The sequence below is a fragment of the Scylla paramamosain genome, chromosome 5 (genome assembly GCF_035594125.1).
Source record: "Scylla paramamosain isolate STU-SP2022 chromosome 5, ASM3559412v1, whole genome shotgun sequence".
Classification (NCBI taxonomy): Eukaryota; Metazoa; Arthropoda; class Malacostraca; order Decapoda; family Portunidae; genus Scylla; species Scylla paramamosain.
The window spans coordinates 28,669,689-28,696,426 of record NC_087155.1 but is presented as its reverse complement, the minus strand read 5'-3'; the positions used below and the strand labels follow the sequence as shown (position 1 = coordinate 28,696,426).

Below are 26,738 nucleotides of genomic sequence, written 5' to 3'. Positions count from 1 at the left end.
ATGATGGTGGGGTATCCCAAAATGTTTGACAGTGCCTTACATGGTATCAAGAGGGTTAAAGGTACATCCTCATCTTAAAACAAAACAACTATAAAACAAACATTTTGGGGAACCCCACCACCATGTTTGTGGTGAAGCACGTCCTTGCATTCCTCATCACACCATGCAGTCACAAAAGATAACTTAGCTCAATATGTCAAGCACTGAATCAATTCCTCTATGCTTTCAAAAACATATGAGGGACTAACCTAAGTTGCCATGTAGTCATTTTCTCCCAGAAGATTTTTTTCAAACTAAGAGGGGGCAAGCTGCTAGTTTGTGCAATGCAACACTCACGTTGGAGGGAATTCTAATCGCAAATGTCACTGTGTGTGTATATATATATATATATATATATATATATATATATATATATATATATATATATATATATATATATATATATATATATATATATATATATATTAAAATCTTCATAACTCGGCACTGTATACTAAAGATTTTATTTAACACGACAAGGCAACGAAATTAGAAAAGTAAATTTCAAATTCAAACAAAAAGGAAAAAATTCATGCATCTCAGCATGTTGCTGTTGTTAATTTAAGTTGTACAGTACAATACAGAACTGTGCAATGAATGTAAGTAATTGTGTATGTAATGCAGTATTGTGAAAACATGACTGAGTCCCATCCAAAATCTACATATTACCACAATACCTCCCTCTAACTGAACAACATGACTACAGCAGCCCTTAATTGGTGATCGTTGTTTTAAGTTTTTACTGCTGCTATGTAGTGCAATGTTTTCAAAATATTGACTTTATGTAAATGAGGGAAAGGGAATGGGAAATTTGCATACTCAGAAAATTAATAACTTGGCAAGGCTGGAACACCTATCATGCTGAGTTATAAGGTTTTACTGTATATATATATATATATATAGAGAGAGAGAGAGAGAGAGAGAGAGAGAGAGAGAGAGAGAGAGAGAGATTCCAATATATATATATATATATATATATATATATATATATATATATATATATATATATATATATATATATATATATATATATATATATATAATATTACATCCAATCAAAATTTCCACCCATAATGCAGTGGGTAACAAGCTCCAGTTTGAATCCAGGTTGGGGCAATCATTGGCCAGTTCACCCACCTGCTCATCTTCCCTCAGGTTGGTCAGTAAATAGATAACTGGGGAAACCTGGGAAAAATTAACTGTGGAGACCCAGTTGTTACAATGGCTCTGTGTCCCAGGTTAAGGTATTTCATTAACCACAGGCTCAAAGGCAAATAAGAAAGAGATGAGTGCCAAGGCCACAGGCAGCTATAGCATATGCCACAAAATTTTACCTTTACATACTTTTCTCTCTGAAGAATCCCCATATCTTCAAGTAGCTGCTAGATCCCATAATGTTGAGCTTGTCAAGGTTTTAGCTTATTTTTTTTACCACAGATTCATACAAAATACAGATACACTCACAAGAGAATAAATGTCAGCAGTAAGTTAAAGCCAACTGAAAGAAAATTGTAGGTGGCTGGGCGGTAATCATTTGTTGCAGAGTAGACACTTTTGTAGAGTGGAGCAGCACCTAGCACTACCAGTGTCTCTGCCATGGCCATCACAGCAAACACTTGACCTGAAGATGCAAAACCAAAGTTCATTTAGACTATATTTTTGTTGGCAATATCAAGAGTCAACTATGTGTCTTGCAATAAAAAATATTTATTAAAAAAAAAGCAATTATGGAATGACAACAGTAAGAAGTCAGTCCCTCAAATACATGGAATCAGCCCAATTCTACAGTGCTCATCACTGAAATTGTCACTGGGACTTCACTGGCTGTTTGAATTTTCAAAATACCCCTGCTTGTTCTAGTTCAGCATGGGTGCTTTAAGTAAAATTATTGCATATATGGCAACTTAGCCTCAGTGTCTGAAATGATATACAGAGGAAAAAATAACAGTTGCTTATCACAGCTGTCAAAGCAGGTATACATGCTGACACCTTACACCGATCCCCCACCTGCTAGGCTTGCACTTACACTGCTTTTCAGCTCTGTAACTGGACAATGGCTGGCTACAAGGTGTAGTCAAAGGATGACATCATAGCCATCAAGTCACTTCACAAGGTTTCCTATGCAGGCTATCTCGGAGAAGACTAATGTCACTGTCCACCAAATTCAAAGAAATACAAAGCAGATGACAGGAGGTAATAACACATTACTGCAGAAGAAAAAAACAGTCAGGAAAGACCCGCTTAACTTCCCTTTGAACTCTGAGACTGATACACCATAAACTTGAATGCAGTCCTCAAGTATCAGATAGAAATATAAAAGAAAACCCAAGACTGTTGGATGAAGTGTCTATGAGGATGCTGTCTCGCTACATCCATGACAACCTTGTGCAGCGTTGCACAAACCTGTGGTCTCTACCTCCCAGCAGAAGATATTTGCTTTCTGCAACAAACACAAGAACTGGACCTCAGGCAGTGGCAAAGTGTGCTGTGGAGTTACAAGGCAAGATTTTCAGTGAGAGCCAACAATCAAAATTGCATGTACCAAGATCTCAGTAGCAACCCCCTTGACCCCTGCTACACTTCACAGGCTGTCAAGTTCCCTAACTTGTTAATGGTGTGGGAAGCCTTGTAGTGCTACCTGAAAACACCACGATGAATTAGAGGAACTACCAGGAAGTTCTCTGTGACCATCTACAGGGATCTTTTGAGAAATCCCACAACACCACTTTTCTGCAGGACAGAGCTCCCTGCCATACTGCCAAATCAGTTAAGCAGTGGCTCAGGGGCTGCTGTGTGCCATTCTTTGATGACTGGCCTGCAAATTCTTGACCTGAACCCCATCAAGAATTTGTGAGCTATAATCAAAAGAAAGTTACATAACCACGACTACTCTATGGCACCCAAGCTCCAAGCTGCACTCCACCACCTTTGGACGAATTTTGCCCTACATCTTATGGTGCTTGCTGACAGCATTCCTGCACACTTAGAAGAGTGCAAGAAGCATAAGGGGAAGCCCATAAAATACTAATTGTAAAATCAGTAAATTTCTCTGATGTATTACCCTGCCTACATTACCACATATAGAAGGAAAGCAGGTTGTAACATTTCTAATGATGACCACCATACATCCATCTTCCCAAAAATTATAAAACTTTGGAAAACATAAAGCTGAAAAGCCAGGCAAAACACATGACAGTGTTAGGCAAGAAATAGAAGACAAAGTAAAGACATCACATAGATCAACAACCGTGAACAGAACAAGAATTAGGCATATGAATGAAAATGGTATGAACACAGCACCAATATTATGATGCTAGGAAGTGAACATATCAAATCCAGAACAATGAAAGCATGAAACCACTGAGGGAGACAAAAAGCTCTGCAGGGAATGCCTGTGATGAGACTTACTACAACACACACACCCACACATACAGGGTGTTCCACGAGTTAAGGTACACATTTCAGGAAACAATAGTTCAAGTAATTCTAAATTGAAAACACTCTACACACATATGTTTTGTTTTGTTTTATTTTGTAAGAAATTAACATGTAAGTTGTGTGTTGCAGGAGCCACTTGCCTGGGTGGGCCTCTGTCTCTTCTCCCTCCTTTGCTCACTACATACTTGAATGGCACTGCACGGCATCAAGTGATAATTTTTTGCATACAATCTACACAGTCAAATACCTATAAGAAACAAATGATGGATTAAATTTTTGTATATGTCAGTGAAGAAAATGTACAAGTAACACAGCAATACAGTGGTTGTTAAGTGCTACTTATTAAACATTCATGGCAACTCACTGCAACTGTCACCCCTTCGGACTTCAACAGTTGACATCTTGACACTTACGTGACAAGCCTTGTCAATCGGCTGACTGAGAAAGCGCATCGTTGAATATTTGGACACGATATTCATGTGATGATATTCATGACATGATATTCATTTTGTGATGGAAATGCCAAGACTACAGCAGCAGAATACAGACACAAACACTCAAACAGAAGACACCCTGATACCAGAGTATTCTACAGAGCATATCAGCATCTCTGTGAGTGAGGATGTTTCCCTGGTACTTCTGCAACAGCTGAATGTGTTGGAGCAGCTCAAGATGATATTGTCCAGATGACAATAAGAAGCCCCATAATTACTACAAGAATACAAATACACATACATAAAGGGGCAAAATTCACAGAACATAGTTTAATTTGAAATGACTTAGAAAGAATACTATATAATCTATGGGGACATTTACAGGAGTGGTAGGAACACCAGGCTGTCATTATGAAGTTGGCGAGTTGTCGTATATGTTTAAACAATAGCACTTAACAACTGCTGTACTGCTGTATTACCTATACATTTTCTTCATTGACACATACAAAACTTTAATCTGTCATTTGCTAACTGTTTATTGTAAGGATTTGACTGTGTAGATTGCACATAAAATCACTTAATGCCATGTGGCACCACTCAAGCACACAGCGAGCCAAGGAGGGAGGGAAGGAGGCAGAGGCCCACCCAGGCAAGTAGCTCCTGCAACACACAACTTACATGTTAATTTCTTGTAAAATTTAACAAATCACAGCATATGTGTATAGAGTATTTTCAATTTGGAATTACTTGAATTATCATATCCTGGTGTATGTACCTTAACTCACAGGACACCCTGTATATTATAATCTCTTGCCCATAAGGCAAGTGTGTTACTAACCAACTTGACGACTGCCAGACAGTTTGGAGAGCAAGGAACGAATAGCCACAGGAGCCATATTTTTACCACTGCCAAACACCGCACCTGCCAATTAGACAGATTATGTAACTGTTATACCTTTACTAGCAATCATTTCAGACAACTAGTTTCTTCCAGTACACATGCAGTGACATGAACAAGAGAGGAAGAAAAATTAAACACATAAATCAAGTACTAGTAAATACTACTAAACTTCACATTGGCATATTCCAATCACATATTTCAATAGATTTTTTCACTTTACTTGTCTAATTTAACTTCATTTTCATTAATCCATTATTATCTGTAATTGGTGTTACTTGTTCTTATTACAATTTTCCTCTAAGTTTGATATGCATGAGTGTGTATCCTTGCTGTGAGAGAGAGAGAGAGAGAGAGAGAGAGAGAGAGAGAGAGAGAGAGAGAGAGAGAGAGAGAGAGAGAGAGAGAGAGAGAGAGAGAGAGAGAGAGTACCTGTCCACATAAGCCATGATAGGCTACTGGAGGTGACACAGCCATAAAAGATACTTGCTGCAGTGCGTGAGACACCTCCGAGCACCCCAATCCAGCCATCAGGAACATGGGCCACCAGACTTAGCAAGGGAACCACCACCACCATCACTGCAAATCCAAAAACCAAAAATTCAGCAAAGCCATTTTCAACAAGAGGCAGAGTATACAGTAGCAGCCTGCATTTATAAATACACTGATGATCCTCAAACATGATATCATCACCTTATACACATACAAACATACAAAAACAACATTCCCTAAGACTATATATATAAATTCATCTCAGCTCCTGCATTTATCAATGGCAAAAATCTAAAACTACAATAGTATTTGACCAAATTATTTCATTTTCTGGAAGACAGTATGGTTATAGCAAGAACTATTAAAATAACCAAATTTCATGACTCTCTATGAAATATCCATGTGGATAACACAAAGAAAATGATGCATGACTGATACAAAGTTTGGTGGAGTCTCCACTCATTTATTTTAATCAAAAGTTGGCAATCATCATAAGAAACAGTGTACTACCAGTTCATGTTAAAATGCACAAATATATGACATAAGTAACCAATTCCAGATCTCTTTGTTTGTTGTTATCTCATTATCATATAAATTTATATAGTTCACAGAATATGACTGCATAGCTTATCAAGCTATCAAGCCGCAGCATATCCACAGATGAGAAAATTAAATTAACTTACCACAAACACTGAGTAAAGATGAAAATGTGCCCCAATGGCTATATTGTGTGTGGTTCCAGCCCATGGCTTCCTGAGTGAACAAGTATTTAACATTGCCTTCACCTGCAATTGTCAAAAAATAAAAGCATCTACAAAATTCTTTCAATAGATACATGTTATAAAGTGGTTCTTCCAATTTTCTAACAAACTAATCTTTGTTGTTGTTCAGCTGAGCATCTTTCTTTTTTTAAAGTACCAAGTATAACTGGAAAACTGAAGTCTATAATATGATCAGAATATATGTGATTCACAAATATTTTCTGCTAGAGACATGCAGTGTTAAAGATTATGATGATGAAACTCCTTACCCCACACAGGCAGAGCATCCAACAACATTGCTAAAATAAGGAGAAGAATATAAGCAGTCACATGGTGAGGTCGAGGCTGTACTGTTACTTGCACTGCCTGGTATAAGTGGCCCACATCACAAGATTCTTGACACTGCTGACACTTCCTCATCACTTGATGCTAAAATACATCTCATGATTATCAATACTTCTTTGTTCATATCTTGCAGAAACAAAATAAAAAAATCAAGAAAAAAATCAGTAACATTATCAATTTTCCTGCAACTTCATACTGGCACAAAGTGTGATTTCAATTAGGAGATCAATAATACAGGAATATGAGACAAAATTTAACTGAATAGAATGTTTTCCTTACTTCTGCATTTTCTACTCTCCTCCTCTCACCATGGAACCTCACAACCACATAAACAATAGTTGCTGCATAGAAGGCCATAACAAAAATATAAACCGCTCGATAGCCACCAGCTGCCATCAGAGGATCAACTAGTGCCAGACCCACTGGGGAGCCTAGGTAGTACGCAGCGTCCAGGAGGCCCATGCGGAATGTGCGCTTCCCTGAAAGTACATTCCTACCTTCAAATTGATTGGAAACAGTCATGTTACATATCATATATCTTACATTTCTACAAAAGATAACCAATTGTGATCTCCACTAATGAGAGCAAATTTCAACGCTTATAATGAGTGTCTTTATAGCTGCAGTTACAAGCCTCACCCACATTTCCCTCCTACAAGACCTTCTTGTACCTACTTATCATTTAAAAGTACTTCTTAAAGAAGTTAAAGTATTATACAAATGTATGAGGTCCTATGTCTCTAAAGGATCTTGATATATTACTTTATTATTCAGCACAATAAATTCAAAAGAGGTACCCTTACTTACAGTCAATATTCCACCATATTATCTGTCATTCCATCATTAGACTACAATGATACAAACCCTAACCCTGACAACTTGACTGTGTAATACACTTGTCATCAAAATTTAGAAAATCAATGAATTATCTTTACACCATCTGAAAGGTTTTGTAGTTTCAACACCATTGCTGCAACTTTTAATAACAAAAGTATAACTAACCAGCCAGCAATAGCCAGTCATGTTGCTGCCATACCAGTATGCATCTGCCATCTAGAATATACATACTAAACCAGGACAGTGTCCTCCCAATATCACTTTACCCTATTATCTTTACCGATAATTTTTATGCCTTACAACCTATGGATATAGGAATACTGTAGAAAAGTTAGAAATATTCTTTTCACTAAAACATCCAGTGCCATCCAGTTACATAAATCTCTGAAAAGGCCAGAATCCACCTCACCAGAATCCACTCCAAAACATTCACTTTAAGCCATTATTGGTGGCTATAGTATTGGGGCACTTCACAACATGAAGAATGTCTTGTGTGTCTAGTTCAGGATTGCTGAATGTAATGCACATGATCTTAACATATGAGCTACAGTAGGGTACACAATAATGCATGATCGTTATAATATACAACTGCAATAATGCACTGAAATTTTAATAAATGTTTAATCAGAAAAACAAACCAAAACTGGCATAATGAACTCGCCACTAGTGCAAGGACAGAAATTTCAATGAAAATTTAATCAGAATAACAAACTAAAACTCACCAGTTGTGTGAGTTGTTGTTCACCTATCCGCCACCTGTCCCTTCCTCCCTTTTTTTCTTTTCCTCTCCCTTCTTTTATCTTGTCTCAAACCTCCCTCCCTGTCACCTACCCTCCCCATTATCTATCAGAGATTCAGAGATAAGGGAGCAAAACATCTCTCTCTCTCTCTCTCTCTCTCTCTCTCTCTCTCTCTCTCTCTCTCTCTCTCTCTCTCTCTCTCTCTCTCTCTCTCTCTCTCTCCCCCCTCATTTATTTTGTCATTTTCCCTTCATCTTTTTTCACTCTTTCCCACTCTTGTATACGTAATTTAATTTTCATTCTCAATCAGTCTCATTCTATTTAGCTCTTACTTTCACACACACACACAGAGAGAGAGAGAGAGAGAGAGAGAGAGAGAGAGAGAGAGAGAGAGAGAGAGAGAGAGAGAGAGAGAGAGAGAGAGAGAGAGAGAGAGAGAGAGAGAGAGAGAGAGAGAGAGAGAGAGAGAGAGAGAGAGAGAGAGATCCAACATAGGTAGGATTTACTGTATGTATACATGTGATGCCAACAGTAGGTAAATGTGACCAATACTTGTCAAAGCAGCACAAAACTCAGGGTGATAATGCGCAAAACTCAGGAGGGTAAGAATTTAGGGTTAGGAGCAAAACTTAGGAGGATACTGTGTATAATTGTAGTGTTATCTCAAATGTAGTAGTGCTAATGTGCTCATTTTAATTTTTTTCTTTTTAATTGTGGATCTTTTATATTATCTTCTTGTTCCCTGGAACCAATTAATTTTTTTCCATAGGTTCTCCAGTTGCCACAATGCACATCTGCCATAACAAACACTACACTGGAACAAACCATGTTTGTTGTTGCATACCTTACTGTATTACAGTGATGAGATATATTGTGTTCAAGCCCCTTTAGAGTATTTTTGTATACATAAAAGGGCAGTTTCAGACATCTGATGAAAAATGTGTCACTGAATGCATACAATGATACAATGAAAGGAGAAAATATATATTAAAATCTTTTGGCAGAGTCTAGAATAGATTTTCAATTTCTAAGCTTCCTTTATACATTCTGTATAATTTTTTTTTACCATTATTGTTAAGTCTCCTTTCTAGCTGTTCTGCTGCAATGATAGATAGCCACCATTCTTCTAAACTTGTTAACATAAGCATTCCACAAGGCCCTCTTATCCAGATGACTGCACCACACTTATCTTTGACATTTGCTAGACAACCAGCTCAGCAGGAATTAAACAATTCACAAAACATTTCACTTCTACCAATTCTATAATTTCTGAATGGAGAACAGCATACCTTGCCTTGTTCAATGCTTGAAAAAGTCAATTTCTTCACTTATCTATATGATGAATTATAACCCTTCAGATAACTATCTCCTTTTCTTTCATGATACTCAATCATGTCTATTCTTTACTTTACAAGGAACATAGCTGAACTGTCTCATTTAAACTTGGATCCTGCCTTGGAAAACAATGAATAAAGATGTGCTATTTCAGCTAGCTCACTTTAGCTCTTTGCACAAACTATCACATGTACCAATATTCTTGTGTGCATTCAAGAGCACACTAGGGTGTGGGAGTTCTTTTCACCTATCTCTGGGAGTAAGAATTGTAGTAAAAATCACATGCATCATTATAAAGAGAAAACAAAAATCTAAAAGAATGGCTTGCTATTTATTATGTGCACCATGTTTCCCATAATTTCCTTAACTTTTCCCAAAGATGTTATTATCAGACTTGAATCTCCTGCTCCTTTATGTTCTAATAATGTTCCACAGTATTTTCATTGGCCCATGTTATAAGAATCCCTATAACATGGACATATGAAATAAAAACTGGAAAACTGATAAAACATATGGTGAGAGATTCATGGCAGACTATAGTTGGAATGACAATCTAGCACCAGCAAGCAGCAGTGGCAGCATCACAATGATGACAACACTGAAGAAGTTAAGGTGGACTACCTAAATTTTCTGAAAATAAAGAACAGATTGTGTATATGAGTAAATACACTTTATTTTCAATTTGAAAATAAAGAAGTATTTTCACCATGAGTATTTTAAGAGCCCTTTAATCACTCTAATACTTGCCAGATTTTGAAGTGTCAGCCAAGTAAGCAAAACAGATCATGAGAAGTGCATGAGTGCCCCCACTGAGGGAGTAGGGCACAGAGGCCAGAAGGACACTCTCCACAGGCAAGGATGGCATGAATGAGATGATCAGGTACACCAAAGCCTCTCCCCCAAGGCCACAAATGGAAATGATGAGAGGAAGTTGTCTGCTGTAGCGGTCACTCCACGACCCAAGCATCAGCAGCCACACAGCCTATCAAAGTGTATTTCTCATTAGTGTTGGCAGGCTGTATTTTCAACTTCATAACTAAAATCAATAAACTAATATTTTTCTTAAATTACGTATACAGAATTAGTAGAAAAGGCATAATTTACTGTATGTATAAGTGCAGCAGATCTTATCAATATGAAAATTGATGAATTATTGACTGAAATGCATCCAAAAGGACATGGAAAAATGACAGATATAATGTATGGGCCAACAATCAAGGAAGATTTCACAAATCTTTAGAACACAGTGTAGTCACCAATTATGCCTGTACATTCATTTAGTGCCTTCATACACATGGAGATCCTGTCTCTTAACACAGTAAATACAGTAAAACCTCACTATGCCAGACTAATTGAGGAAAAAGCCAGTCTGAGAACTGAAAATCCGACATCCAAACCCAACACTACATTTAAATTCCTTGTCCATACAGCATGCTGGATGTCCAGGCCATGCAGTGTTACCCCTTCAGCTCTTTCCTGCACATACCACTTGTAGACAGTTTCATCAAGGTTTTCGTGCTGCGCCTTCCCTTTCCTTAAAAAGTGTCGGACTTAACCAATATCCAACTTAAAGGGGTCTGACAGTGAGATTTTACTGTATGTACTGCATTTCTATAAGTACTATTGGCATTTTTCAAAACAGATTTCTTCAGTATCTTTTTTTTTTCTATGTAGGAAGGACACTGCCAAGGGCAACAAAAATCTAATAAAAAAAATGCCCACTGAAATGCTAGTCCCATAAAAGGGTCAAAGCAGTGGTCAAAAATTGATGGATAAGTGTCTTGAAACCTCCCTCTTGAAGGAATTCAAGTCATAGGAAGGTGGAAATACAGAAGCAGGCAGGGAGTTCCAGAGTTTACCAGAGAAAGGGATGAATGATTGAGAATACTGGTTAACTCTTGCGTTAGAGAGGTGGACAGAATAGGGGTGAGAGAAAGAAGAAAGTCTTGTGCAGCGAGGCCACGGAAGGAGGGGAGGCATGCAGTTAGCAAGATCAGAAGAGCAGTTAGCAAGAAAATAGCGGTAGAAGACAGCTAGATATGCAACATTGCGGCGGTGAGAGAGAGGCTGAAGACAGTCAGTTAGAGGAGAGGAGTTGATGAGACAAAAAGCTTTTGATTCCACCCTGTCTAGAACAGCAGTATGAGTGGAACCCCCCCAGACATGTGAAGCATACTCCATACATGGACAGATAAGGCCCTTGTACAGAGTTAGCAGCTGGGGGGGGTGAGAAAAACTGGCGGAGACGTCTCAGAACACCTAACTTCATATAAGCTGTTTTAGCTAGAGATGAGATGTGAAGTTTCCAGTTCAGATTATAAGTAAAGGACAGACCGAGGATATTCAGTGTAGAAGAGGGGGACAGTCGAATGTCATTGAAGAAGAGGGGATAGTTGTCTGGAAGGTTGTGTCGAGTTGACTGATGGAGGAATTGAGTTTTTGAGGCACTGAACAATACCAAGTTTGCTCTGCCCCAATCAGAAATTTTAGAAAAATCAGAAGTCAGGCGTTCTGTGGCTTCCCTGCGTGATATGTTTACCTCCTGAAGGGTTGGACGTCTATGAAAAGACGTGGAAAAGTGCAGGGTGGTATCATCAGCGTAGGAGTGGATAGGACAAGAAGTTTGGTTTAGAAGATCATTAATGAATAATAAGAAGAGAGTGGGTGACAGGACAGAACCCTGAGGAACACTACTGTTAATAGATTTAGGAGAAGAACAATGACCGTCTACCACAGCAGCAATAGAACGGTCAGAAAGGAAACTTGAGATGAAGTTACAGAGAGGATAGAAACCGTAGGAGGGTAGTTTGGAAATCAAAGCTTTGTGCCAGACTCTATCAAAAGCTTTTGATATGTCCAAGGCAACAGCAAAAGTTTCACCAAAGTCTCTAAAAGAGGATGACCAAGACTCAGTAAGGAAAGCCAGAAGATCACCAGTAGAGCAGCCTTGACGGAGCCCATACTGGCGATCAGATAGAAGTTTGTGAAGTGATACATGTTTAAGAATCTTCCTGTTGAGGATAGCTTCAAAAACTTTAGATAGGCAGAAAATTAAAGCAATAGGACAGTAGTTTGAGGGATTAGAACGGTCATCCTTTTTAGGAACTGGTTGAATGTAGACAAATTTCCAGGAAGAAGGAAAGGTAGATGTTGACAGACAGAGCTGAAAGAGTTTGACTAGGCAAGGTGCAAGCACAGAGGCACAGTTTCGGAGAACAATAGGAGGGACCCCATCAGGTCCATAAGCCTTCCGAGGGTTTAGGCCAGTGAGGGCATGGAAAACATCATTGCGAAGAATTTTAATACGTGGCATGAAGTAGTCAGAGGGTGGAGGAGAGGGAGGAACAAGCCCAGAATTGTCCAAGGTAAAGCTTTTAGCAAAGGTTTGAGCGAAGAGTTCAGCTTTAGAAATAGATGCGATAGCAGTGGTGCCATCTGGTTGAAATAGAGGAGGGAAAGAAGAAGAAGCAAAGTTATTGGAGATATTTTTGGCTAGATGCCAGAAATCACGAGGGGAGTTAGATCTTGAAAGATTTTGACATTTTCTGTTAATGAAGGAGTTTTTGGCTAGTCGGAGAACAGACTTGGCATGGTTCCGGGCAGAAATATAAAGTGCATGAGATTCTGGTGATGGAAGGCTTAAGTACCTTTTGTGGGCCACCTCTCTATCATGTATAGCACAAGAACAAGCTGTGTTAAACCAAGGTTTAGAAGGTTTAGGACAAGAAAAAGAGTGAGGAATGTATGCCTCCATGCCAGACACTATCACCTCTGTTATGCACTCAGCACACAAAGACGGGTCTCTGACACAGAAGCAGTAGTCATTCCAAGGAAAATCAGCAAAATACCTCCTCAAGTCCTCCCAACTAGCAGAGGCAAAACGCCAGAGGCACCTTCGCTTAGGGGGATCCTGAGGAGGGATTGGAGTGATAGGACAAGATAAAGATAAGAGATTGTGATCAGAGGAGCCCAATGGAGAAGAAAGGGTGACAGCATAAGCAGAAGGATTAGAGGTCAGGAAAAGGTCAAGAATGTTGGGCGTATCTCCAAGATGGTCAGGAATATGAATAGGGTGTTGCACCAATTGCTCTAGGTCATGGAGGATAGCAAAGTTGTAGGCTAGTTCACCAGGATGGTCAGTGAAGGGAGAGGAGAGCCAAAGCTGGTGGTGAACATTGAAGTTTCCAAGAATGGAGATCTCTGCAAAAGGGAAAAGGTTCAGAATGTGTTCCACTTTGGAAGTTAAGTAGTCAAAGAATTTCTTATAATCAGAAGAGTTAGGTGAGAGGTATACAGCACAGATAAATTTAGTATGAGAGTAACTCTGTAGTCATAGCCAGATGGTGGAAAACTCTGAAGATTCAAGAGCGTGGGCATGAGAGCAGGTTAAGTCATTGCGCACATAAACGCAGCATCTAGCTTTGGATCGAAAATGAGGATAGAGAAAGTAGGAGGGAACAGAAAAGGGGCTACTGTCAGTTGCCTCAGACACCTGAGTTTCAGTGAGGAAAAGAAGATGAGGTTTAGAAGAGGAGAGGTGGTGTTCTACAGATTGAAAATCAGATCTTAGACCGCGAATGTTGCAGAAGTTAATGAAGAAAAAGTTGAGGGGGGTGTCAAGACACTTAGGGCCATCGACAGAAAGGCAGTTAGGTAAGGTTAGGTTAGGTCAGATTAAGTCAGGTCAGGTCAGGTCAGGTTAGGTCAGGATAGGTTAGGTTAGATCAGGTTAGGTCAGGTTAGGTTTGGCTCAGTTAGGTCAGGTTAGGTTAGGATAGGATTGCCTTCTTTTAAGCTATTATCTCCATTCAAATACCTAAAATTACCATTTTTGTGTTCCCTGCCCATAAACCCTGCTTCCCAATGAGTCTCCAAGATCGACAGGGATTAGGAGAGAAGCAGAATGAAGAATTTCCAAGGTGTTTTATGCTCAAAATCGTCTATAACATAAATCATAAAAAAAAAAAAAAAACGAATATCATAGTTCTGTAGTAAAAATGCAGTTTGGTCCTACTGCAAAAATTTACCCATGTTGGATCCTCTCTTCCAAACCAAGGTCACCAATCCATCTTGCCAAATTGTTAATGGACCCTCCAGAGCTTTTTCCCTTCGGTTTTATTATAAATATTCACCCGTCTCACAAAAAAAAAAAAAAACGTCATATAACACAGCGATGTGTATCTTTAATGTCACAAATTGTTCGTTCCTAAGATAATATTTTTTTTATGAAATTTGCTGTTAAGGTAGGTTAGGTTAATTTTAGTTTGGTTAGGTTAGTTAGGTTGGGTTTTGTTAGGTTAGGTAATTATGTTAAGTTTAATTAAGTTTAGTTTATTTATTTTTTTTATTATTATTAATTTCTGCTTGTTTACATGTGTGGGGGGTATATAAGAACAAAAATATTTGCGACGGAAACGGTTACTAGATTCATTAAAAGCGCATCTAAATCTACAAGAAATTAGAGTCTCGTCCGAAATTGTTTGACAAAAAAAAATATATATATATATAAATTTACCCTCCCTTCAACGAAAAATAATCTTCCATACAGTGAAGTGAAAAATATCTAGTCACTGTTAAATCACTGAGACATGGTCAACTGAAACTGATAAGCCGCCTAACAACTTCAATATCCCCAGAAAAATTATCAAACTCACTTTACAACACATTCCGCTTCACTAAAGTATCCAGCTCCCATACTAGTGCACGGAAATATCCAGCCAATATTAAACGAATTGAGATTTAAAACATACAACATGCAGCCAAATAGTCTGTGTAGGTCTGTAAAATCTCACCTTGATGGAGGTCTCAAAGATTGAGCGGTACATAAGCAAGCTGCTCACCACGTCCATCACGGTGCTCTGGTCCTGCGAGTGGTGGCTCAGATCTGCGCAGATTCTGTCACTCAACCCAACATTTACCTTGCACCAATCAGAGCCACATGATTAGGATATCAATCTTGTCAATTATGTACAGATAAATTTGAAGAATGAATATATTATAATATTTTGACGTCAGTTTTAGAAATATTACGTGGAAAATCTACAGTGAAGCATCGAACAATAGTCGTGAGTAAACAAAGCATCAACAGTTTCAAGAGAACGAATTCCTAATGAAAGGTAGGACGAACTCTATAATTCCTTTTGTCTGATTATATAATTAAGAAGAAAAAAAAGTCCATAAAATACGGGATACAGGCAACTAGATTTTCCAAGCCAGGTGAAAGTTTACAGGCGTATCGAAGCGTGCACTCTGTTCGTAGCACAGCAATTGAAACAAAACTTGGACTTATAATATACGTGTTAAATTTTAATGCACAAGGAGGAGATTCATTTCGCAGTTCTACGTGCAACAACTGATTTTAACATGTTTCATAAGTCTCATAACTGCCACTGTACTGTCATCCCGGAGTATGGAAGAGAATCACGAAACCTTTGGTGATTTAGCTTGACTGGTAAAATGTCGTGTATATTCATCTAGTCGTGGTCAAGTCGAATAACTTGGCCATATACTCCCAGTACGTTAAGCATGAGAAGCAGATGGGTAGCCATAGTAATAAGAGAGAGAGATAGAACACGGAAAACTGTTGAACTGTAAAAAAAGAAAAAAAATCAAATCAAAATGTGCGAAATGTCATGCACGGCAGCGGAAATCTAAAAAAGTTAATGTAAATTTCCTATTCCTCTTTACCATGTACAATGTGCAGTTATTTCTTTATAGATGGCATTAAGTAGTATCACTAAGGAAATATACTTCAAATGATATTTTGCAACAGTGACCACAGTTGACCACGCTAGATGGCTTGTTATTGAAGAAATATTTTTGACGAATGTGTCATGTTCCCTCAATAGAAAACGGATAGGTATAGGCTACTGCGAGTAATGAATAGCTACGGCACTAATGAAAAAAAAAATGTATGTATTGTGAAACGTCTATTGGAATATTACCTACAAAGAAAGAAAAGAAAAGAAACTCACAGCACATGCTTTGTCAACCTGTAGGTCCTGCGAGGCCAACCACATCATCTGGGAACACATGTTGTGAACAAAGAGCACCGGCTCCACCGTGACTTTCCTCGCCTTCGATCTACCCTCATACCCACCTGTGGAAGCGGGCTGAGCAGCACGGGTAGGCGGCGATTCCTCCACATCATAAACCTGTTGAAACAATTTAATATTAAGTGTAACTTTTTGTGGCAGTGGGTTGGGGAAAAACCTTTTTCCCAACCCACCGCCAAAGAGCTTCCTGGGGGAAAAAGGGCAGGGGTACAGTATTGCTTCATCAATATGTATGATCTACACTGTATAGAAAAGAAAAAAAACTACATGGAGCTACACAGCCCTGTTAATTCATTCGAGACGATTTTAGTCGCGCTACTCCGGCAGTGCAACCGAGAGGACAATATCTGATGTAAGCGACAATACCTGTACATCAGATTTCATTCCTTCTACAAGTAATGAAGATGACAATGATGATACTGACAAGCTAGCACTCCACTCCAAATAAGGATTATGAAGGATCTAGCTCGTTGCATGCCAGTCATGGTTAGCTGCCTGAAATGACTTGTTCGCTGTCTCCTGAAGTAATGAAGCAACCACTTCCAAATTCATCCAGAGCTTACTACCACAATGCTGAAACAATAACAGTTTTGAAATTGAAATAGAAAAGCCTTCCTTAGCTTTGCCCCAAAGTATGTCTTAGTCTGATTACAATAAATGCAACACTGAAGTACCACGTTTCGTTTATAATTCTTTAGCCATCATAAGGTTAAAACAGTGGGTTTAGTTAGGAATATATATATATATATATATATATATATATATATATATATATATATATATATATATATATATATATATATATATATATATATATATATATATATATATACCCGTATATACCCGGACCCGTACCAGCAGCCAACTTAGTAAAATAAGGAGCTCAACTCAAACGTTCTTGTGATTGGCAGGAACAAAAGCGCCATCTGGTATGTAGCAAAAAAGCTAAACGAGGAGAGAGCTAGTTTTCTTATTTCTAAATATGAGTATATCATCTCTCAGTTTATAACTGATATATTGTAATTTTAACCCACTAGAGGTGTCGATACAGGCAGCTTTACAAATAAAGAAATGTTATTAGAGCCAAAACGTCCGTCGCCAAATAGGCCAGCGCCAAATCAGCTGCCCGATATCTTGTACTCCAAATGGACTTATAAATTAAATTTGAGTTGGCAGACTTGGTCGCTGCACTGAAGGAATATGGTTACTTAAATCATTTAAACCTAGGAACGACTGTTTTCGGTAAACGAGATTTCAAGGAAGTTGAAGCTCATCTGTAAGTAGCTAGAGGTTGTCTACATCTTGTACGTCCCAAGAGTGTATCAAAGGATGAGAATGTGTTCAAAATTAAAGCTATTGCAGGTATAAGGATCCATATTGAAAGAATGACCCGTCGTGCAAGAGTATTCAAGCTTCTAGAAATGCATTCCTGCATCTGTTTGTCTATGATGGACTTGTTGGATGATATTGTAAACAAAGTTTGTGGGTTAGCCTTCATGGGCGTATTGTTAGGGTGTCATTTACAATATATATATATATATATATATATATATATATATATATATATATATATATATATATATATATATATATATATATATATATATATATATATATATATATATATACACACTTAGGAGAAGGGCGGAATCTCAACTTGTAAAGGAAAGTGCAAGACCAACTGATACAGGTCAGTCGCTACCTCCATGAGCTGTGAATTTATTTTTAATGGTTTTTAACCCCTTTTTATTGCAACAAGTCTCAAGATGGGATTTTTTTTTTTTTTTTTATGTAAGAGAGCCACTGCCCAAGGGCAACAAAGATAAAAAAAAAAAGCCCATTTAATGCTAGTTCCCCAAAGATATCAGTTAGAATAATCAAGAAACACTGTCTTAAAACCTCCCTCTTGAAAGAGTTCAAGCCATAGGAAGGAGGAAATACAGAAGCAGACAGGGAGTTCCAGAGTTTACCAGAGAAAGGGATGAATGCTCGCTCACTCTTGCATTAGAGAGGTGGACAGAATAGAGATGAAAGAAAGTCTTGTGCAGAGAGGCCGTGGGAGGAGGGGAGGCATGCAGTTAGCCAGATCAGAAGAGCAGTTAGCGTGAAAATAGCAGTAGAAGATAGCAAGAGATGCAACATTGAGGGGATGAGAAAGAAGCTGAAGACAGTTAGTTTGAGGAGAGGAGTTGATAAGATAAAAAGCTTTTTGATTCCACCCTGTCTAAAATAGCGGTATGAGTGGAACCCCCCAGGGTGGAATCAGACACTTTTCATCTCGTCAACTCCTCTCCTCTAACTGACTGTCTTCAGCCTCTTTCTCATTGCCGCAATGTTGCATCTCTCGCTATCTTCTACTGCTATTTTCATGCTAACTGCTCTTCTGATCTTGTTAACTGCATGTCTGCCCTCCTCCCGCAGCGTCGCTGCAGAAGACTGTCTTCTTTCTCTCACCCCTATTCTGTCCACCTCTCTAATGCAAGAGTTAACTAGTATTCTCAATCATTCATCCCTTTCTCTGGTAAACTCTGGAACTCCCTGCCTACTTCTGTATTTTCACCTTCCTATGATTTGAATTCCTTCAAGAGGGAGGTTTCAAAACACTTATCTTTCAGTTTTTAACTTCCGCTTCGGAACCTATTCGGGGACCGGCATCTCAGTGGGCTTTTTTTACTTATTCATTTCATTTATTTTTTTTATTGAATTTTTGTTGACCTTGGCCGGTGTCCCTCCTACATAAAAAAAGAAGAGAGAGAGAGAGAGAGAGAGAGAGAGAGAGAGAGAGAGAGAGAGAGAGAGAGAGAGAGAATATATATATATATATATATATATATATATATATATATATATATATATATATATATATATATATATATATATATATATATATATATATATATATATATATATATATATATTATATTAAACACAGTTACTTTTGTTATACTGCGTTTACTATCACTTTTTAACATTTCTTCACCTACAATACATCTACGTCTGTTAGAACATAGTTGCTTAAAGCTTGATTGAAGATGAGTAGTAGGGTCTGAACAGTTCATGAAGTATGTTCTCACGGAACAAGTTGAAGTATTTGGTACGCTTCCTCTATGCCTAGACGTATACAGTTATTTTCCTAAGTTTGCCGACACTTCCCCCCCCCAAAAAAATAAATAAATAAAATAAAATAAAATAAATAAATAAATAAAAAAAATAAAAAATAAAAATATTATCTAAATGAATGGTTTATCTTGTTTCACCGCAGCATAATTTCAAAGATATCTAACTATTGTAAACACAGACATACCAACTTTTTAAACACAATAAACAGCCTTAAGTACCGATGAATAAATATTATACATATATGTAGCCTACCTGCTCTCCGTCAGCCATGCTATACGAAGAACCGACCAGCAGTAGTTCACTTTCAATGGCCGGCAATCATACTGATCCAGACAGTCAAGAGAAAATGTATTGTCAAGGACTGGTATTATCAGATACTCGAGACCTCCTATCAGTCTTATCATCCATTAACAGCATATTATACCAGCTTTAACGTTAAGCATTGCCCAAACCGCAAGCACTTCTTGATTATTCACATTCATATTATTTATATACCGTGACTCTCTCTCTCTCTCTCTCTCTCTCTCTCTCTCTCTCTCTCTCTCTCTCTCTCTGTGTGTGTGTGTGTGTGTGTGTGTGTGTGTGTGTGTGTAGTACACTATCACTGTTATTTTCCTAAGACTAAAAGCATTTGCTTCAACTTTGCTGCAAACGGGTGCATGGTACCTACCTATCTTTATATACTTCTCAGATTACATTCTCAGTACGATACTGTTTAAAATTTTACGAAGCAGGATACGGTGCTTTCACTTTTAGTGTATTCACCCAGACCGCATCAATTGGGTTGTTGCTGACCGTAGACCTTTCCAATAAAAAGATATCAAAACCTCTATCATCCATCTTTATCTTTGAAGAGCTTGGTAGAGAGCTGACAGCCGATACTGAGATTTCAGAGTGGTGGGAATTAAATACATAAGTTTAAGCTTGCAAGGCAAAACTACTGTCTGGAAAAGAACATTGCATACTTTTGGAAAGAGTAAAAAAAAAAAAAAAAAAAATGAAAATGAAAAATAAATACAGAAAGGTCAATGCAATCACCAGCTTATCAGCTGACCTACCTGCTGGCACCACAGCCTACCCGGCCCTACCAAATATCCAACAAAAACAAGAACAAGGCCGACGCGTCCTTGGAGAAAAGTTATCCTTCCTCCAAGGACGAAATTACCGCCCCATTTGTCAAAATGACTTGATTCTTTCATTTATACGGTACATATTCTAATTCCGAAAATAATAAATCCATCACTAGTAGCAGACCTATTGTATGGCTCCCAAGACCACGCCCGGCTTGGCCTTCAAAACACTGAAACACAACAGGCTCTTCCTCCAGAAAATTTAACAGCTCATCAGAAACAATAACCTGCAAGGCCCCCAAATCCCCAACAGGAACAAGAACAAAAATAATATATATATAAAGTACATATCAGAGTTGTATTAACAGTTATGCTGAAATATGTACGATCACTATTATACAGGGACTAGTTAGGTGTTTTGTTGTACCCACATCAGTGGAGAACGCCTTGTCAAATTCTGCGTCACTTTTGTAAACAAAACCCTCCCGGCTCCCGCTCACGGCTGCCAGGAGGCCAGCTGACGCCTCCAGCATGCACATCGCTGATTGGTCTGGAGAAAGAAAGAGAAAGTTACCAACCTTCTAGCCATCATGAATTCTTCTACCAAGCCAGGAGAACACACGTCACCCGTAAGAGTCACTCCATACCCATATATTTTGTGCTACTGTAGGGGAAGAAATGTTTATTTAGACATAACAGCCAATTCTAAGCATAGATATTGTAAATGGATGCAGTTTCATACATGACCAGGCCAGACCAATTTAAGTAATGGCAGATCTAAGAAAGAAATTGGCTTTCAAACAGGGTTGTAGCAGTTTAATGGAACAGGAGTTGTATTGGTGCAGTGAGTGTGGATGTCAGGGTTGGAAATATTTATGGATGAGGATGACATATGGTTTCATAAACAGAGCTGCCTTGTATAGACCGTGGACTTTTACAGATCTTTTACATTCTTATTTCATTATTATTTCAATATCATACCCATATATATATATATATATATATATATATATATATATATATATATATATATATATATATATATATATATATATATAATTTCTATTTTAATTTTCATGCAGATATTTTCAGTATTATTTTAGGAGAGGACCATAACGCTCTACATATTTTAAGACTATTGTTTTTTATAACCTTTACAGATACCGAGAAACTTACCTTATTGAAGTTTTTGTCGTTAATTAATAGTTTCTGTGACATACGGAATTTTTGTTTGGTGATGCGTGTAGGTTAGTTAGGTTAGATTAGGTTAGGTTAGGTCAGGTTATGGCAGGTTAGGTTAAATCAGGTTAGGTCAGTTCAGGTTAAGATTGCCTTCTTTTAAGCTATCATCTCCATTCAACTATCCTTAAATGACCATTTTTGTATTCCCTGCCCATAAACTCCACTCCCCAATGAGTCCTCAGCATCATAGGGGATGAGGGGAGAAGAGGCAGAATTAAGTATATCTGACAAGTTTTATGCTCAAAGTCATTTATAACATAAAAAAAACAATAACAACAACTCAAAATGCAGTTTGGTCCTATTGTAAACATTCACCTATTTCTTTTCCATAATTATTTGTTGTTTCATAATCATTGCAAATTTTGGCAGCAGGATCTAATTATAGATGAAAATTTGTCACAATTGTTTCTCTAGCTATACTGGATCACGACTAACTTGGTACTTGGGATTTTGGCTGTATCTGTCCTGCTTTGGTGTTACATTGACATTTGACAAGCACATAACAACCTCTCCTTCTCAATCATACTATAATCCTTTCCCTTAATTATTCCAAGATTATAAGTTGTATAATTTATATAACTCCATGATTTTTTGAATGGCTGTCAATTTGATAATGGAATGTCACTATATTTTTCAATACACTTGGCATATAGGCCTTGTGGAGCTGTTTCCCCAGTATTCTTGATATCTGAATCCCTCAGGTCATGCCCTGCTGGCCCAGGTTAGATCAGATCACTAGGGTTGACGTGGCAACAGCTTATACAGGTGCAGCCAACACCCTGAATACCAAGTTACTCAGGATCCACTATAGTGATGCTTATTAACATTGACATTTCAAGCTGTTACCAGGTCTTATGAGGATTACACTTTAATGAAACAAAACTATTTCTTTGCTTTCTTAAAACATAAGCTCTCTTCAAAAGTATAACCTACATGATGATGACATATCAGTGGTTGACTGTCACTATTATCTAGTACTAATTGTTTCAGTGTTGTTGTATGCTTTCAGACACATTTTGAAATTCTTTGTCCCTTGATATATTATTGGGATATTTTGTAATGTACCACTGTTTATTTCCAGATGTTACTGGGATTTTGCACAAAGGTGGTGAAGAATGTCACCAGTAATGTTAATAAGGGTGCTCTTAAAGAAACTGGTGAAGAGGCATAGCAACATGAGGCTGCACCTGCGGCTGAGACTGTGGGTAGCCCTTGCACTGGGCTATGTACTCCTGATGGGGTTTGTGCACCTATTTCATATTCCCCTCAGGTCACGGACATGTAAGTCAAGACTGTTACACACACACACACATATAATGCACATATATGTTAGCACTGCAAGAATTTAGGGATACTAGCTAAGCATGCTCTTAAAGAACTACATATTTATTTTTGCCAAGTTCTGAACAGGATTAGTGTTCACTGTCAAAATTAATGTTTTGGGTAGAAACCTGTAGTAGACAGAATGCTTAGCTACAGTTCACTATTCTGCAATATAAACACATACAATATAATACTTATTGTTTTAGTTATTAGTAATCTTTTACAGATATTTATAGGTAGATTCTCTATTCTACAATATAAACACATACAATATAATACTTATGTTTTAGTTATTAATAATCTTTTACAATTATTTATAGGTAGATTTAAATAATCAGCTCATACATTGAAAGGTTTATTAGGCTCATTGCCTCCAAGAGAAATGTCAATAATTGGGGTGTTTGCTATGGGGTGAGTTGCCAGTGATCCCTGGCTGTTTTAATGTTGGGGTCGTTCGACTCCCACAGTTATCTGGAGATGCTCTTTCCAAAACTACCTCTCATCATGCATCTTGATGTACTGTACTTGTATGCTGCAAAACATTGATCCTAAGTATTTAGCTAACAGTATCCATGGGATCTGATGTTGCATATTCTACAGAACAGTTATTATAACCTAAATACTCGTAACTAGTTCCTAATTTTTTTCACATGTATTTCTAGTCTCCTGCTACATATTTAGTTTGAAACATTTTCCCACTGGTTCTACAGGTACTAATGTTTTATCTGGCAAATCCCCAAAAGATTCGAGGAAGTATTATTTGTGCTGCCAGGATATTGTGACAGCCAAAACTGTGTGGAGACGAAAGGCTCAGCTGATATCAGACATGCCGACTTCTCTGAAACACCCAAGGCAGGATATATGAGTTTGCAGTCCAGTTGTCAGACCCTGATATGTGCTGTGGTTGATTGCGTGAACATATAAGGAAAGAAGAACCAAGGTGTGAAAGGATGGGTTGTATTTCCAAAGAAGAAAGCGGCAACTCAGGGAAGATGTTGGGAGACATGATGTAAACAGACAATCTTCACCAGTGTCAAACTAAGATTTGGCATCAAAATATGGTTGTTTCTTTTATATGTGCCAATATTTATATACAGGTATGTTAACTGTATAACTTAAATGATAAAGTAAGATCATAAAGAGAGGAAAAGAATAGTATTCGTCCTAAGGTGATGATACATCCCAAACCCAAGATAATATGTATAATATTTAGCTCGTTTTACCATATTTTTTTCTCTATGCTGGATGATGGTGGCTAAAAATGTTCCTAATATTTTACTAGTTGGTTTGATAACACAAAATGATGTAAAGATTTTTTCCAGCAGACTGCTTTTTATGTGTAATATTCAGTCAGTTGGTGAATTTGGCAGTTTTTCAAGACCATAGCGAACACCCCAGTTGTAGGGGAGGTTATAGTCCAAAAGACCTGCATTCTTTTTTTGCAACTAGCATTTTAATTAGGTTGTAATTATGCTATATTATCTCTTTTCAGTTCACTCACACTATGACATGTCAGATGAGGGTGTTTTGGAAAAGACCCATTCAGCTGTCAAAAAAATGGTTGAGAAATATGCTAAAGCTGCCCTGGAACACCCTGGCTCAGGAGCAGAAACTGCACAGCAAATTACACTACTGACAAAAACATTCAAGAAGTTTGTAAAAAACCATTCTCATATATAAAATGAAACCCCTATCAGATCATATGGGGTGAAAAGCTATTTAGCTTATGAGGAAATAACTTGTCATCTAAAAAGTTACATTTAAGTGAGAAACATTTACATGTATAGTGCTGTATGGAGACTTGCAAAATGTCATTTCATAAAGCAAAGATTTGACTCGAGTGGCTAAATGGAATTTAATAAATTATAACAGTAACACATTCAGTTGAGACAAGACTTTGGTTAATTTACCCATACTCTTTCAGGGCTGACAGCAATGCAAATGAAGTGTTAGAGTTGAGTGAGTTGTCATCATGGATTGCTAAAAAAACTAAAGAACATCTGACACTTGCACTCCGAGATAATATTTTTACCTTTACAGCAATTGATCTAAATCCAAGAAATGGTAAGTGTATAATCATTCATAGCTTGTAATCAAAATAGTTATTATGTCTTAATTCCTTTTAGAAATACGTAGACTTGCTGATGTAGTAAAAGAAAAAAAATTAGTATTATGATATGAATGCTAGGGTTTAAATTAGTTTACAAATAGAAAACTGGGTAATAGTAACTTAAGTAAACATAAAAAAACTTGAGGACCTGCATAGCTAAAAAAAAAGTTTGCTAGCACACTTGATATTTCAAGTTTTATTATTTGATGATATTTTGTCATGATTGGTAATGTTGGCTGTTACTCAGGTGTGGTATCCTGGGAGGAGTTTCATGCATACTTCCTCCAGCAGCATGGATATGATGATGAGTTCATTAAGAATCATGAACACAATCATAAAGGATTGCCAAGGGAAATAAAGGGTAAGTTTTTCTTATGTTAACTAACCTAACCTAACCTATTAACTGATTCAATACTTATTCAGCAAATATATATAATTACTCATTATTGGCAATATAACATTCCTTAGTCATTTTGTGGCAGCATACTGAATGAATTATTTTTTGTTAAATGTTGTTCAGACTTGAAATTTAATAAAAAAATACTATTTTTATTTTCTCCCTGTTAACAGAAGCCATCATGAGAGACAAGGCTGCTTGGTCAGAAGCTGCCAGAAGTGATCCAGATCAATTAACCCTTGATGAATTTTTGGCATTTAGGCATCCAGAGTCTTCTCATGCAACCATCTTGAATATTGTTGAGGAAACCATTGCCAGATTAGGTAAGATACAGAGTAATAATATTCATTAACATTTAGATGGCGACTGATCTCTTTCAAAAGTGAGACTTGGTATCTCCATATCATATGCTGTCTTCAGTATTATTTTCTCTATTTTCCATATCCTTCCAAGTGACTTGCCCACCCTTTTCTATTATTTCTATTCTATAAGTGATGATGGGAATTCATAGGTGCCGTGTTGGTTTGCTTCTTAGTAACAACTGGATTTCTATGGATGAGTGGCAGCTGATACTGAGCTTAATTCATCTTAATTCATATGAGTTCAGTCATGAAGAACACTCAAGAGTTGCATGGGCTTATATAGGGTTAGAAACTTGAATGAACTGATTTGGATGACTAATATGGAAATTATTGCTATAAATGTGTATGCCTTTAATGAGAGAACTAAATATGCAATTTTGAGGCATTTCCCCAAGGTATACTTGGGTGAAATTTTTTTTCTGATATTGGTGGGTTGTATCTTAACAACATGCAAGTGGAACCATTTCAGATTTTGCCCACAATTTGACTGGACTAATAGTGATGATTACTTATATTGCAGATATTGATGGAGATGGCCAACTGACAAGTGAAGAATTTGCAGATCCTGAGATAAATGAAGTGCCAGATGGCATTACTCCTGAACGCTATAAAGAAGAACGCTTGAAAGATTTTAAAATTGCAGATGGAGATAAAAATGGCTTGCTTGATAGAAAGGAGTTATTGGTATGTATCATTCCATTGGATATTTTTTACATTTTTGTGTATTTGCTCTATATCTG

The 26,738-nt window shown here is 37.5% G+C and overlaps 2 protein-coding genes across 11 annotated transcripts in view; one reads left to right on the top strand and one right to left on the bottom strand.

The window, feature by feature from the left end:
* The window catches only part of LOC135100801 (proton-coupled folate transporter-like), a 32,759-nt gene extending 12,846 nt beyond the window's left edge, over nucleotides 1-19,913 (bottom strand). For 4 of the 10 annotated variants that reach the window (XM_064004126.1, XM_064004127.1, XM_064004128.1 and 1 more), the window contains exons 1-10: nucleotides 19,747-19,913; nucleotides 16,419-16,473; nucleotides 15,112-15,237; nucleotides 10,067-10,301; nucleotides 6,687-6,886; nucleotides 6,332-6,491; nucleotides 5,985-6,086; nucleotides 5,242-5,388; nucleotides 4,750-4,833; nucleotides 1,504-1,660 (exon numbers count right to left, since the gene is read on the bottom strand). In XM_064004126.1, coding sequence (XP_063860196.1) covers nucleotides 1,504-1,660; nucleotides 4,750-4,833; nucleotides 5,242-5,388; nucleotides 5,985-6,086; nucleotides 6,332-6,491; nucleotides 6,687-6,886; nucleotides 10,067-10,301; nucleotides 15,112-15,237; nucleotides 16,419-16,473; nucleotides 19,747-19,898 — 1,418 coding nt within the window. In that variant the 5' untranslated portion in view covers nucleotides 19,899-19,913. Of the gene's footprint in view, nucleotides 1-1,503; nucleotides 1,661-4,749; nucleotides 4,834-5,241; nucleotides 5,389-5,984; nucleotides 6,087-6,331; nucleotides 6,492-6,686; nucleotides 6,887-10,066; nucleotides 10,302-15,111; nucleotides 15,238-16,293; nucleotides 16,474-19,746 lie in introns of all 10 variants that reach the window. The other 6 variants (XM_064004131.1, XM_064004132.1, XM_064004133.1 and 3 more) reach the window with 4 other exon arrangements.
* A 1,046-nt stretch (nucleotides 19,914-20,959) lies between these two features.
* Nucleotides 20,960-26,738, top strand: part of LOC135100799 (45 kDa calcium-binding protein-like) — a 6,936-nt gene continuing 1,157 nt past the window's right edge. Inside the window, exons 1-7 of the mRNA XM_064004125.1 lie at nucleotides 20,960-21,193; nucleotides 22,888-23,087; nucleotides 24,622-24,781; nucleotides 25,054-25,193; nucleotides 25,487-25,600; nucleotides 25,810-25,959; nucleotides 26,519-26,682. Of these exons, the coding sequence (XP_063860195.1) occupies nucleotides 22,922-23,087; nucleotides 24,622-24,781; nucleotides 25,054-25,193; nucleotides 25,487-25,600; nucleotides 25,810-25,959; nucleotides 26,519-26,682 (894 nt within the window). The 5' untranslated portion in view covers nucleotides 20,960-21,193; nucleotides 22,888-22,921. The remainder of the gene's footprint in view (nucleotides 21,194-22,887; nucleotides 23,088-24,621; nucleotides 24,782-25,053; nucleotides 25,194-25,486; nucleotides 25,601-25,809; nucleotides 25,960-26,518; nucleotides 26,683-26,738) is intronic.